Source organism: Dromiciops gliroides, chromosome 3, assembly GCF_019393635.1.
Source record: "Dromiciops gliroides isolate mDroGli1 chromosome 3, mDroGli1.pri, whole genome shotgun sequence".
Lineage (NCBI taxonomy): Eukaryota > Metazoa > Chordata > Mammalia > Microbiotheria > Microbiotheriidae > Dromiciops > Dromiciops gliroides.
In genome coordinates, this window is record NC_057863.1 from 650,630,933 (window position 1) to 650,643,958 (window position 13,026).

At 47.4% G+C, this 13,026-nt stretch overlaps 1 protein-coding gene across 1 annotated transcript; it reads right to left on the bottom strand.

The window, feature by feature from the left end:
- Window positions 1-2,505: 2,505 nt before the first annotated feature.
- On the bottom strand, window positions 2,506-4,816 carry LOC122750280 (N-formyl peptide receptor 2-like). The gene has a single exon (XM_043996963.1). The coding sequence runs from the start codon at window positions 4,814-4,816 to the stop codon at window positions 3,731-3,733; it is 1,086 nt and encodes a 361-aa protein (XP_043852898.1). The 3' UTR covers window positions 2,506-3,730.
- Window positions 4,817-13,026: the final 8,210 nt, after the last annotated feature.

Consider the following 13,026-nt stretch of genomic DNA (forward strand, 5'->3'; position numbering starts at 1 on the left):
CAAAAAGTATCACAAAAAGTGACTATGAGTAAACCCTTTCATCAATGCAAACGGTGATCAGGAAAATTATACAGAGTTCAGTATACCAGGAAATACACAAGAGAGGGGATAATAATGTTAATTGACCTACTTCAAAGGGTTGTTGAGAGACTGCTCAGGTGAAATGCTATATGTAAAGCACATTTCCACACTTAGTGGGTATATAAATATATAAACGCCAGATTTTGCTGTGTAAAGGGAAGGACTGGCCAACAGGGGCCCAATCCATGAAGCACATGCAATACACTCTTCCCCTTAAATAAAAACACGAAGGGCTCCTTCCAGAAATGTGTGCTGCTGGTACTCTTTGCTCCTCAGATTCAGAGCATGCCCGGGTCTGGCAGTTTCCTGTCCACTTGACGTATATTGAAGAAAAGCCTTTTAATGAATTGCTGAGCCAGAATTGAGTGTGCATATAAAAAGCTCCAACAGATGAAATCATTCTCTCTTGCCTGGTGCTGAGGGAGGCAGAACTGTTGTAAGCCTCTAGGTGGGGAGGGTTTTGTGACTTCCTCCTGCTCACAACATTTTTTTTTTCCATTGCTCTTCAATGATGGCTCTCAAGTCAGAGTTGTTGTGGGTCACACAAGAGGGAGAGCATCTTTGCTGTCTGTTCTCTTGTATTGGTTAGAATCACATCAAGATCAGCATTTTTCTTTCTGCTTTATCTACCTATAGAGATAGAACAACACCACTGGATAACAGGATGCTGGGAGAAGAGCTGGGGTGCTTGTCCCCTATTTCCCTCTGCCCCCTTGCTCTGGATCTTTAACCTCAAACTTCATTCTGTTCTGAGGGGGAGAAGTCTCAAGATCCTTTTTCAGAAGAGCACTTGATGTAGTGGCCATATGCAAGCAGCCATTAGTTCCCATAAAGGCCCCTAGAAAGAGGGCATTCTGGGTGGGAAGAAGAGAGAGTACAGAAGATGTCTCCCCTTTTAAAATGATGCAGTATGTATCATTCTTTTTTTATTTTTGGTGAGGCAATTGGGGTTAAGTGACTTGCCCAGGGTCACACTGCTAGTGTCAAGTGTCTGAGGCTGGATTTGAACTCAGATCCTCCTGAATCCAGAGCCAGTGCTTTATCCACTGCACCACCTAGCTGCCCCTAAACTGATGCAGTACCAACCCCCCTGCCTCTGTCACTGGGGATCTGTGGTGGAAGAGACATTAATAGACCCCCAGTGGGTTTTTTTTGACATCCCAACGTGCCAAGTTTTTCAACCCAGCTCTGAAATTCTCTGTTCTCAGGTCCCTTCCACCTCTGACCTTTCCTCTTCACAGCTCTGTAATCTAGCAGACAAGCAAAGGATGGGAGAACATTGAGCGTGGTTGGCTTCTGGGTGCAGTGACAAATGTCCCTTCTGTGGAGGTTGTCTGTTTTCTCAGTTAGACAATGGGTCCCCAAAAGGCAGGGCTTCTCTCACTTCTGGTTCTCTCAGGTGTGGGGCCCACAGCTAATGGAAGAGAGATGTTATTAAATAATGGAGAGCACTGGATACTGAGTCAGAGGACCCGGGTTCCAATCCTGGCTCTCCAGTTTAGGACCTCAGGCAATCTTCTTTTCCCCTATAGTCCTCAGGAAAAGGGGAAAGGGGAGGGAATAAACATTTATATAGTGTGCACTACTTGCCAGGTGCTACACTAAATGCTTTTCACAATTATTACCTCATTTGATCCACCCAACAGGCCACTAGCTGCCTCATGTTAATTTAACATGACTTTATTAAGCGCCTGATATTTGTAAGACACTAAGCTGGGTATTGGAGCTTACAAAGACAAAACCAAAATAATCCTCAGTCTTTTCATCTGTAAAATGGATATCTAAGGTCCCTTGCAGCGTTCAGTGCAACAATATCCGTTTTGGTATGAGTATGAAAGTGAAGGGCTTTGGAAATCTCTCCTTTCCCTGTGTCCCATCTACACCCCAAGGCAAACCTCTCCTTAGAACTTGACCAAGGGCTGTGATTGAGGTTTTAGGCAAAGGACCAGACCTAGCAGGGAAGTGACTCTCCCTGAGTGTGACCCATGTTGTGTAATCTCCTCTCTAGACTGGGGGAGGGGGCCCCTGCCAGAATCACTGAACTACCTCTGAGCCAGAAAACCACTGAAAACAAAAGGAAGTCCGAATTGCTGAGGTACTGGGAGGATTGCATGTAATGAGGCTAGCCATTTTTTTTTAATGGAGCAGTTTTGCTGAATTTTTCTTTTATCTTCCTCTTTTAACCCCCCCCCCCGCCCCGAGTTCTTTGTTGTAAGGAGTGGCTCTCTGGAAGGAGATGGGGGAGATCTAGGTACATGAAAACAATAAAAAACAATACAAATCATCTATTTTTTTTTTAGTGAGGCAATTGGGGTTAAGTGACTTGCCCAGGGTCACACAGCTAGTAAGTGTTAAGTGTCTGAGGCCAGATTTGAACTCAGGTACTCCTGACTCCAGGGCCGGTGCTCTATCCACTGCACCATCTAGCTGCCCCAAATCATCTATTTTTTAAAAAAAGAAATGGTGCCTTGAAGATACTCTGAGCCCAGGTCCCACTGGCAGAGTAAGAACATGAACCCAGATCTTGATATTCTCAGCCTCTGGCTGCTTCCCTGCCCCTCTCCCTTCCTGGTCCAGGAAGAGGACCTCACCTTGGTATTCCCCCCAACACACACACACACACACTCGGGTTCTGCTGGAAAGGCTGGGGCTGGAAGGTTGGGAGAGCAGGACCAAGGCCTGGAGGAGCCCAGTGTTTATTGTGGGAACAAACTGGTGGTTTAATGGGACACTCGTGGATGTCTGGGGCCCCAGAGCCACAGCAGGAAGGAGCCATTTATCAGAGGAAGCCAATGCTTCCAAGGGCAGGCTTAGAAAGCAGAGATGGTTTGGGGAAGGATGATGGCGGGAGCCAAGGATTTGGGATGGTATTGAGGGCTTGAAAGGAGGAGCTGGAGATCAGAGCCCTCAACCATTCTTATCTCTTTATGGCTCAGTATGTTTACCTATCACTGAACCTGTGCCACTATAGGTGGAAACTGGCGAGTCTTTAGATCACAGAAAAGGGGATGCCCAGAACTGAAAGGTCCTGAAGATGTGGAATCTAGAATTTTGTGTTCAGAACAGAGATTGTCAGGGTTGGGATCGACCATAGAACCTGAAATGTCAGAGGTGAGAGGACCCTTAGAACTGGGACTGTCAAAGGTGGGAGGGCCCTTAGAACCTAGAATATTAGGGGTACAAGAGCCCTTAGAACCCACAAAATCAGAAGTGGGAGGGCCCTTAGAACCAAGAATGTTAGAGGTGAGAGGACCCTTAGAACTGGAAATGTCAAAGGGAGAAGGGCCCTTTGAAGCTAGAATTCCAGAGGTTTGAGGGCCCTATCAGAAGGGGAGGACATTTAGAATCTGGAATGTCAGGGTGGGAGGTCCCTTAGAACTTGAAATGTCTGACATCGGAGTGAATTTAGAACATAAAATATCAGAATTAGGAGACTTTTTTTTGTGTGTGAAGCAATTGGGGTTAAGTGACTTGCCCAGGGTCACCCAGCTAGTAAGTGTCAAGTGTCTGAGGCCAGATTTGAACTCAGGTCGTCCTGATTCCAGGGCCAGTGCTCTATCCACTGCACCTGGGAGATCTTGTAGAACTTGGGACACAGACTACATGAAGGCAGGCTCCACAGAAAGGCCATGGAAGATAAGGGGTCTCTTCATATCCCCTGGGTTTCAGCATCAGTGGCAGGAGGGGCCAAGGCGGAACTGTTCCCTGTGGTACCTGTGGGGGCAGACTCCTCACTCAGAGCCCTCTCCAGGGCAGCTGGCAGGGATCTGAGCAATTTCTCCCTGAAGTCCCGGCCCATGAAGACATAGAGCAAAGGGTTGAGGCAACTGTTGACAAATGCCAGGGAGGAGGTGAGAGGGCTCAGGTAAGGCAGGACCTCTTCAAAGTGTGGATGGCTGTAGGCAGAAGCATCTATTATCCCTACCACATGGAAAGGGAGCCAGCAGAGGAAGAAGGCAGCCACCACAGCCGTGAGGATCCTGAAGGGCCGACTCAACTTGACGGTCTTCATTCCACTCCAGAGCCTGAGTGTGATGAGGCCATAGCAGACACTGATGATGAGGAAGGGAACCAGAAAACCCAGGATGAGGCGGCTGAGTATCAGGGACCAGTGGCGACTCTCGATCAGGGCTTCACTGTCCTCCTCCTGCTCCTCCTCCTCCTCCTCCTCTCCAGAGCCAAATTTGGAGTAGCAAAGGGTGATCCCATCTTCTGTGTCTGTGGTCCTGAAGATGAACGTTGGGACCGAGAAGGCCAGGGCAAGAGCCCAGGCCCCTGCCGCGGCCAGGGCTGCCCTACGAGGTGTGCGGTGATTCCTGGCCCACACTGGCCAGAGGACAGAGACACAGCGGTCAAGAGAGATGAGGGTCAGCAGGAAGACGCTGGCAAACATGTTAAAGGTAGCCAGGTAGCTAATTAGCTTGCAGAGGAACCAACCAAAGGGCCAGTGGTGTTGTAGGGCAGTAGCAGTGATGACGAATGGCAGGAAGGCAGTGAAGGTGAAGTCTGCTGAAGCCAGGTTGAGGAAGAAGACAGTGGTGACTGTGCGAGTCATGCGGAAGCCTGCCACCCAGATCACCAGCCCATTGCCAGTTATGCCCAGGACAAAGGCTAAGCAGTAGATGATGAGAGAGATGACCCAGAAGGTCTGGTGGATGGCAGATGGTGGTGGTGAGTCTGTGGGGAAGAGGGCATCTGAAGCATTTGGAGAGAGCACTGAGGAGTTCTCCATCATGCTCACACCTAGAACACACCAATAACCATTAGATTGTCAGCTCCTTGAGGGCAGGGACTGGCTTTGCCTTTCTTTCCCCCCAGGGCTAAGCACAGTGCCTGACACTCAGTGGGTCTTTCATCAATGCCTGTTGACTTGATTGGAATGGAGCAAGAATTTCCTTCTGGGTTTTCCAGCCACTCAGTCCCATTCTCTCCTTGGTCTGGCCATTTGACTCTGGTCACTTTCCCCCTGAAAATCTCCTCTACTAACCATGGCTGTCTGAGCCCAGACCCCTCCTCCCTTAGGTGCTGGATCACTGCCCCTCCCCCCCCAATCTCAGAATTTGCAACAGACACTTTCCCAAAGCTTCCTTAAATCGAATGTTGAGTTCTGGCTTGTGTTCTGGTGTAAGTCATTTCCCTTCCCTGAGCCTCATTGTTCCTAGTTGTGATCTGAGATGCTGGACTTAATGGTCTTCAAGGATTCTAGAACTGGGAATTCTCTTTGAGATCAGCGAGTCTATCCCCCTTGTGGTCCAGATAGCCCATCAATCAATAAACATTGGTTAACACCTACTATGTGCCAGAAACTATGCTAAGCACTAGAAATACAAAAAGAAGCAAAGGACAGCACCTGCCTTCAAGGAGCTTACAATCTAATTGGGGAGAAATAGAATAAGACAAGCTATATACAGAATATGTAGTAAATAATTAACAGATAGAAGGCACTGGGATGGAGAGGGGTTCAGGAAGGCTTCCAGGAAAAGATGGGATTTTAGTTGGGACTTAAAGGAAGCCAAAGAAGTCAGTAGTCAGAGAAGAGAAGAGAGAGCATTCCAACCATAGGAAACAGCTGGGGGAATGCCTGGAGCTGAGAGATGGAAGGTCTTGTTAATGTCATGGCCAAGAGGCCAATGTCACTGGATCAAAGATATAAGAAGGTTGGAGGGGCAGGTAGGTGGCACAGTGGATAGAGCGCTGGCCCTGGAGTCAGGAAGACCTGAGTTCAAATCCAGCCTCAGACACTTAACACTTACTAGCTGTGTGACCCTGGGCAAGTCACTTAACCCCAATTGCCTCACTAAAAAAAAAAAAAGAAGAAGAAGAAGGTTGGAAAGGTAGGAGGGGACTAGGTGATGAAGAGCTTTGAAAGCCAAATGACATTTTCTATTGGATCCTGGACTTTGTAGGCCATGTCAAGAGATTGGTTGGAGCATGAGATAAGGAAACTTAGAGAGTATTTAGTTCTGCCTCCTAATTTCACAAATCAAGTAACTGTGGTCAGCTGTGACTAGCCCAAAATCTCAAAGTAAAAGTAGACACATTACTCCCTTCTGGTCCTGCTTCCCTAATTCCCACTTATGTTAGCTGGTCAGATCCCCAGAGTGTGGAGATTAGCTCTGACGAGCTGGGATTTTTAGTATTGTTCTACAGAAGCCCCCATTGGTGAGTTTTCAATTGATAATCGGCTGGATTTAATTAGCTTCTTAGTAAAGGTATTTAGTAAGATGAAATAGAAAGGACAGTAGTTATCCCCCCCACCCCAATCTGGGGCACATTTTCCCATAAATAAATACAAGACATGTGAGGACTATGGCCATAGACTTAAGGTACAAAGGTAGTAAACCATATGTGTAAAAAACATTTGAAGCAAAGGAGTAATTCACCATTCTTGGTTACTGGATGCTCTTTTGGTAGCTTGCATGAATTTTCCCCTAGGGGCAGATCTCTTTTGGGCTCAGAGGATAGGAACATTTGTGGAGCTTGTATTTGACTTTTCTCTCTATCACTAGCAGCCCTGTTGCCTGAAGCTACCTTGATTATTCCTTGACCATCAACCAATGACCATATCCAACCGGATTCTCTGGCTTGTCAACTCTCCCTTCATAACATTTCCAGCATTAACCCTATTTTCTCCTCTTATACAGTCTCTATCCCTGTTTAAGGTCCTTCTGATACTAGTTGTGGCCCTCACCACCTCTATCCTAGACTATTGAAATAGCCTCATAATTGTTCTACCTGCCTCTAGGCGCCCCCCTCTCCAAGCCATCCTCCACACAGCTGCTAAGTTAATAGTCCTAGAGCACAACTTGGACCATGTCACTGTCCTACTCAAAAACTTTCAATGGCTCCCTATTGCCTATAGGACAAAATACAAAATTCTCATCATGGTATTGAAAACCCCCCACCTACCCTCTCAGCTTTTGGAATGCCTGCATATTAAATCATATTTACTTCTCCACACCGGGCTGCCTGCCTTCTGGTCCTTCCCAGTAGAACCTTGGACTCCATTGCTAGAACACTGGACTCTGTGAGGGAAGTTTGCTCTTATTTTGCTTGGAACAGCCTCCACACTGCTTCTTGGTCATTTCCACCCCCATAGCGCTCTCTTCTTGCAGCTGTCCTCTCGATGTTATATGGAAGTTTCCCTTTTCGAGTAGAAGGTTTTTGAGGTCAAGAGATATCTTGATGCTTGTGTTTCTGTCCCCAGTACTTAGTTTAGTGTGTGTTTTAAAATGTTGTCTGTCTCTCAATTACTCTCTTTCTCTCTCTCATACTTTCTTCTTTTTGTTTCTTTTCCTTTTCCTTCCTTTGTTCCTTCCTCTCCCCCTGCTCTCTTCCTCTTCCTACTCATCTCTTTATCTTTCTTTTTCTTTGTCACTATTTCCATTTCTATTGCTCCTTTTCCTGTCTCTCTGTTTCTATTTCTGTCTCTACCTCCCTTGTTCTCACTCTCTGTGTGTCTCTTTCTCCCTCTCTCTCTTTCTCTGTTTCTCTCTCTGTTGTTCTCTCTTTTCCTCTCTCCTCTCTTACTTTCTTCTCTTCTTCCTTCCTCCTTCCTTTTTTATTTCTTCCTTCCTTCCTTCCTTCCTTCCTTCCTTCCTTCCTTCCTTCCTTCCTCTCCTTACCTCTCTCTTTCTCCTTCTTTGTCTGTTTCCATCTCTATCTCCTCTCCTCTCTGTTTCTATTTCTGTCCCTCCCTCTCACTCTGTCTTTCTTTTCTCTCTCTCCATCTCACTTTCTCTCTGTCCATCTCTCTCCATTTATCTCTTTATACTATATTCGAAGGTTCTTCCAGTTCTGACATTTGATGTCTTGTGTTCTAGTCCCTTCCAGATCTGACTTGTAATTTAGTCAACCTTTATGAGATGTCAATACCATGCAGCCATCCATCCTGCTTTGACTGTTGAGTAGACAAAGCTACAATGATATGGTGCTTGCCCTCATGGGTCTTACATACTATTGGAAAAATGCAATATGTACATAAATATGTCAAGTTAACAAACAGTTATTAAGCCAGATTCTGTGCTAAATAGTGAGTAAGGAAATAAAATGTACTATGAAGTCATTTTAAAGAGAGAGAGAGAATGCTAATAACTGGGGTGGGGAAGATAAGAAGACACCTCCCATGGGAGGTGGCCCCTGAGCTGGGCCTTGAAGAGAGCTGAGGATGCTATGAGATGCAGGTAAGTAGACACAACATTCCAGACACAGCAGACCACTTGAACAGACTTGGAGACAGGAGGCTGAGTATGGAGAACAGCATACAGACCACTTTATAAGGGTGAGTTTAAGAAGAGGGATAAGGCTGGAAAGGTGAAGGTGAGCCAGATGGTCCTGGGCTCTAAATGGCAGACTGAGAATTTTGTATTTTATTCCACAGGTAATAGAGAGCCATTGGAAATTGTTGAGTAAGGTAATACAAAAGTTCTCTGTTTTGGGATTGTGTATTTGGCAGCTGTCTGGATAAATTGAAATGTGGAGCTGGGGGTCTAATTAGGAGGCTATTGCAATAGTTCAGGCCAGAGGTGATGAGGATCAGAAAATGGTCTAAGCCAGGGGCAGGGTGGGGTGGGGGGAAAGGAGAAAGAGTAGAAAGAATGGTGTGGATGCTGGAAATGTTGTGAGAATTGACAGGACTGAGAATCTGGTTGGATATAGTGTTTGAGGGACAAGGAAAGATCAACGATGGCTCCCAAGTTGAAACTCTGGGTGGATGTTGGTACAATCAGTAGAGATGGGTAAGTTTGAAGAAGGGATGGGCCTGAAAATGCTGTTTCAGACATATTAAGTTTGAGAAGCCTATTAGATATCCAGTCAGGGAGAGCAGGCAGTTTCAGAACACTGAACTGAAGCTCAGGAGAGAGATCACGCTGGTTGTCAATATTTGAGAATCACCTACAGAGAAAGTTGAACCTTTGGAAGCTGGTAAGAGTAACAAGAGAGATGATGGAGACAGAGAGAGAGAGAAAGAAAAAGAGAAAGGTTGGAGAGAGAGGGAGAAGAAGAGGAAGAAGCAGCAGCAGAAAAAGGAAGAAGCAGCAGCAGAAGAAGGAAGAAGCAGCAGCAGCAGCAGCAGCAGCAGCAGAAGAAGAAGAAGAAGAAGAAGAAGAAGAAGAAGAAGAAGAAGAAGAAGAAGAAGAAGAAGAAGAAGAAGAAGACAGCCTTGAGGGACACCAATAGGTTAGGAAGATGATCTAGCAAATGATGTGGAGAAAAGAGCAATCATAGTAGAAAATAAGAAGCAAGAGAGAGAGACTCTAGCCCTAATTCTATGTTCTAAAGTTTTTTCCAGCTCGGACATTAGAGATTTTAAGTCCCCAATGCCCCCATAAAATATGGAAATGAAAATCCAAAGGCTTTCCAAGCCATATTTGGTTCTCTCAGCTCTTACACTTTATATTCTAATGTCTCTCTTAGAGGCAGGGTAGTGTAATGGGTAAAACACAGGATTTAGAGATAGGAAGACCTGCTGCTACCTCTGCGAACCTAGGTAAGTCACTTCAACTCTCTAAGTCTCAGTTAAATGGGATGAGGAGGGCAGAGGTGAAGTCAATGAGCTGTAAGTGAGGAGAGTGGAGTTCTAGAATCTCCAGTGTCTAGAAGCATGAAGCTGGGGAAAATGACCCAGAAAACACCAACTTTCTCCTCACCCCTCCTACTCCCATCGCCTTTCTTCTTGGAGAGGTGGTTGTCCTGATTCTTCTTCGGCCTCCCCCGCTCCCAACTCCCCCAAGTCTAGGTCCCCAGCCCAGACTCACCATGCGTATTGATGCCTCACTGGCCTCTGGTCGCCTCTGGGAGTTGATTCAATCTTTGTTTAAAAGACCAGGGAGTATCCGGTACTGGTACACAATTGCATAATTTACGGCCAGAACAGGCACACAGCCCCTAACAACACGTTTTGCTTGTATGAGTAGGAGGAAGAACTCGGCAAACCACACTTCTCCCTTCCGGGGGACTCTCCGATCTAGCCCCTAGCCCATAGCACCCGGCCTTTCTCAGGGATCCAGGTCTCCATCTCCAGCCACTGTCTCCTTTGGCTATCTAGAGACAAGCATGGGATGTAGGACACAGAGAAGTAAGGAAGGGGAGACCGAGCCCCTAGGAAATCCCAGCATGTGTTCCTAGGCTCTCTACCCTAGGTGTTTCTAGAGCTGAGGCTCCCTCTCTCATTCCTTTCCCCTCCCCCTCCTCCAGGGATCCTTCCCCCTTCCTATCCCAACATTGGGTTTTTCTTGGGGAACACTAAGGTTTTTTGTTCCCAATGGGCAAATGACTGGGATGTTTACCAGAGGAAGAGGGAGGAGGACTGAGAGAAGGAGAAAATTAGGCTGAGAAAGAGACACATAGAAACTGAGAGACAGGGCAATACCAAGACAGAGAAATGGAGATGAAGAAGGATGAGAGACTCCCAAGACTTAGAGAACACCAGATGTGTACACACACACACACACACACACACACACACACACACACACACAGGTGACAGCTGTGTACATCCCTAGATGAGTCTACACCCATCTTCAGTTCAGACCTTTGCTCCCCTGGTTTCTCTTTATCCCGATGCTGGGACAGGACCTGGGAGGAGGGAGTGTCAGGACATCTGAGTTCCCGAGGGGCAAGGCTAGAAGTTCAGGATGCCTGGGTCCTTGCAGCAATAGGGCACGTGTGTTTTAGAGAGGGCTGAAGTATTTGGGGTTTTCATTCAGCACGTAGAAAAAACTGTGGGGAGATAATACTGGATGTGGGGAAGGAAGAAGGAGCAGGAAGAGGGCTCGGTTGTGGCTACAACTGGCCGGTGAATCAATCCCTCGGTTTGTCTTTCTGGCCTCCTCACCTCCCCCCCACACACACACACATTGTACCCCACACTCTCCCATTAACAGATCTCTCCTATCCCCACCGATTCCGTTCTTCCTGGAGGAAAGAGATAGACCCACAGGAACAGAGATGCAAAGAAACACAGGGAAAGGGGGCAGAGACAGTAGAGAGAGATACCAGACAGAGAGAAGAGACATTAAGACAGACATAGTAAGCGATGTAGAAGACACAGAGACGAAGGGAAAGGGGGAGAGGGAGGGGGAGGTAGGCATGGAGGAGGGGAGGGAGGGAGAGAGAGACAGAGACAGAGAGAGACAGAGAGAGACAGAGAGCAAGAAAGAAAGCCTAATTAATGCCAAGGCAATGGGAGGGGATGGCTCTAATCCAACCCCAGAATTTCCTACCCCAGCCCCATCTTAGAAGATTTTTGAAGCTCAGGAATAGAGAAGACCAGTCACATGAATCCCTAAAGGGCATGAGGGCCGGGGGATCAAGATGCCTAGCACCCCAGGAAGGCAGAGGCTGGGGGCCCACATTCCTGGGTCTCTGCAGGCGTCCGCTCCTGAGCTCCACTTTTAGAAACATCTGGTTTTATACAGCGGCTCTGCCTCCCCTCCCCCCTCCTGATTCACAGGCTCTCCCTTCTTCCCCTCTCCCCCCTCCCCCTGCCAACCCAGGGCAAGCTGAGTGGGTGACTGGACGCCTGGGTCCTGGCTCCGGGGTCAACTTCCGCCTGACTGACACAGCCTGACACGCTCCAGCCCCAGCCCCGGCCCTGGCCCCAATTTAGCCTCCGCCCCTGGAGTGTGTAGGAGGGAGAAAGGGAGACCAGCAGAGAGAGGAAGAGGGAGGGAACTGGGGGGGGGGGGTGGGAGGAGAAGAGAGAGTGATTGCCTTCTGGCCTCATTCACCTCCTGCTTGGAAAGGTGTACTGACCCCCCCCCCCAAAAAAAAAAGTATAAAAAAGCTTGTTGGAGGCTTTTCCCTCCCAATTCTCCCCCTCCCCAACTTCTAAGAAAGAGAGGAGGGAGGGAGGGAGGGAGGGAGGGAAAGAATGAATCATTTGGAGTCTGGGTCTTCAGGGTCATGGACTGGGGAGACAAGGGGCAACCAGGCACCCCAGTACCATCAGTGGCCCCCAAAGTTGGTCATTTTCCCTCTAGTGTGACTCAGTTTCCAGTCTGGGTTGGGCCCTGTCAGGAGATCCCAGGGGAGTCTGAACTACCCTTGAGCTCATGTCTGAGACTGGTAAGGAGCACTTGCACCCCCCTCCCCTCCAAGTGCTTCACCTTTTAACCCTCAGTCCTGCTTCCCAATATCCCTCTTAATCCAGTGCAGACAGAGAAAAATATGAGTGACTCAAATACACAAAGCCTCACATACACAAAACAACGATTCCTAACCTGGGCCCACAGAACTTGGTTTGGGTTTTAAAAAAATATTTTGATAATTATTTCAATGACCGTGGCTTTAGTTATGCATTTAAAAGCCTGATTTTTGAGAAGGGTCTGTCACGCTTCATCGCACTGTCAAAGGGATCTAGGACCCCAAAAAAGCTTGAGCACTCCTGCCAGAGAGACACTCAGAGACTCAGAGATTTAGAAACACTCAGAGACATTTATTTTTTTGTTTTTGTTTTTTTTTTTTTTTTTCCAGGGCTATGAGGGTTAAGTGACTTGCCAGACTCACACAGCTAGTAAGTGTCTGAGGTCAGATTTGAACTCAGGTCGTCCTGAATCCAGGGTTGGTGCTTTATCCACTGCACCACCTAGCTGCCCCCCCACTCAGAGACATTTAGAGATTCAGAGATACCCAGATACTCAGAGATATGCAGAGACGTTAGAGACTCAGAGACACCCAGAGACTCAGAGACAGAGACTCAGACACTCAAAGACACTCAGAGACACTCAGAGATACCCAGAGACATTCAGAGATTCAGAGATACTGAGAGACTCAGAGTCATCCAGAGACACCCAGAGACTCAGAGTTACCCAGAGCCACTAAGAGACTCAGCTCAGAGGAGAGACTTGGACACATTAAAGCTCCGAGATACAGACAATGCTTCCTAGAGATCCAGAGGCACCCAGAGATTCAGAGACTCAGAAACAGAGACTCAGAATCAGA

Excerpts from the sequence above, each read along its gene's own strand:
- LOC122750280 (XM_043996963.1), bottom strand. The coding sequence starts at position 4,816 with ATGATGGAGAACTCCTCAGTGCTCTCTCCAAATGCTTCAGATGCCCTC.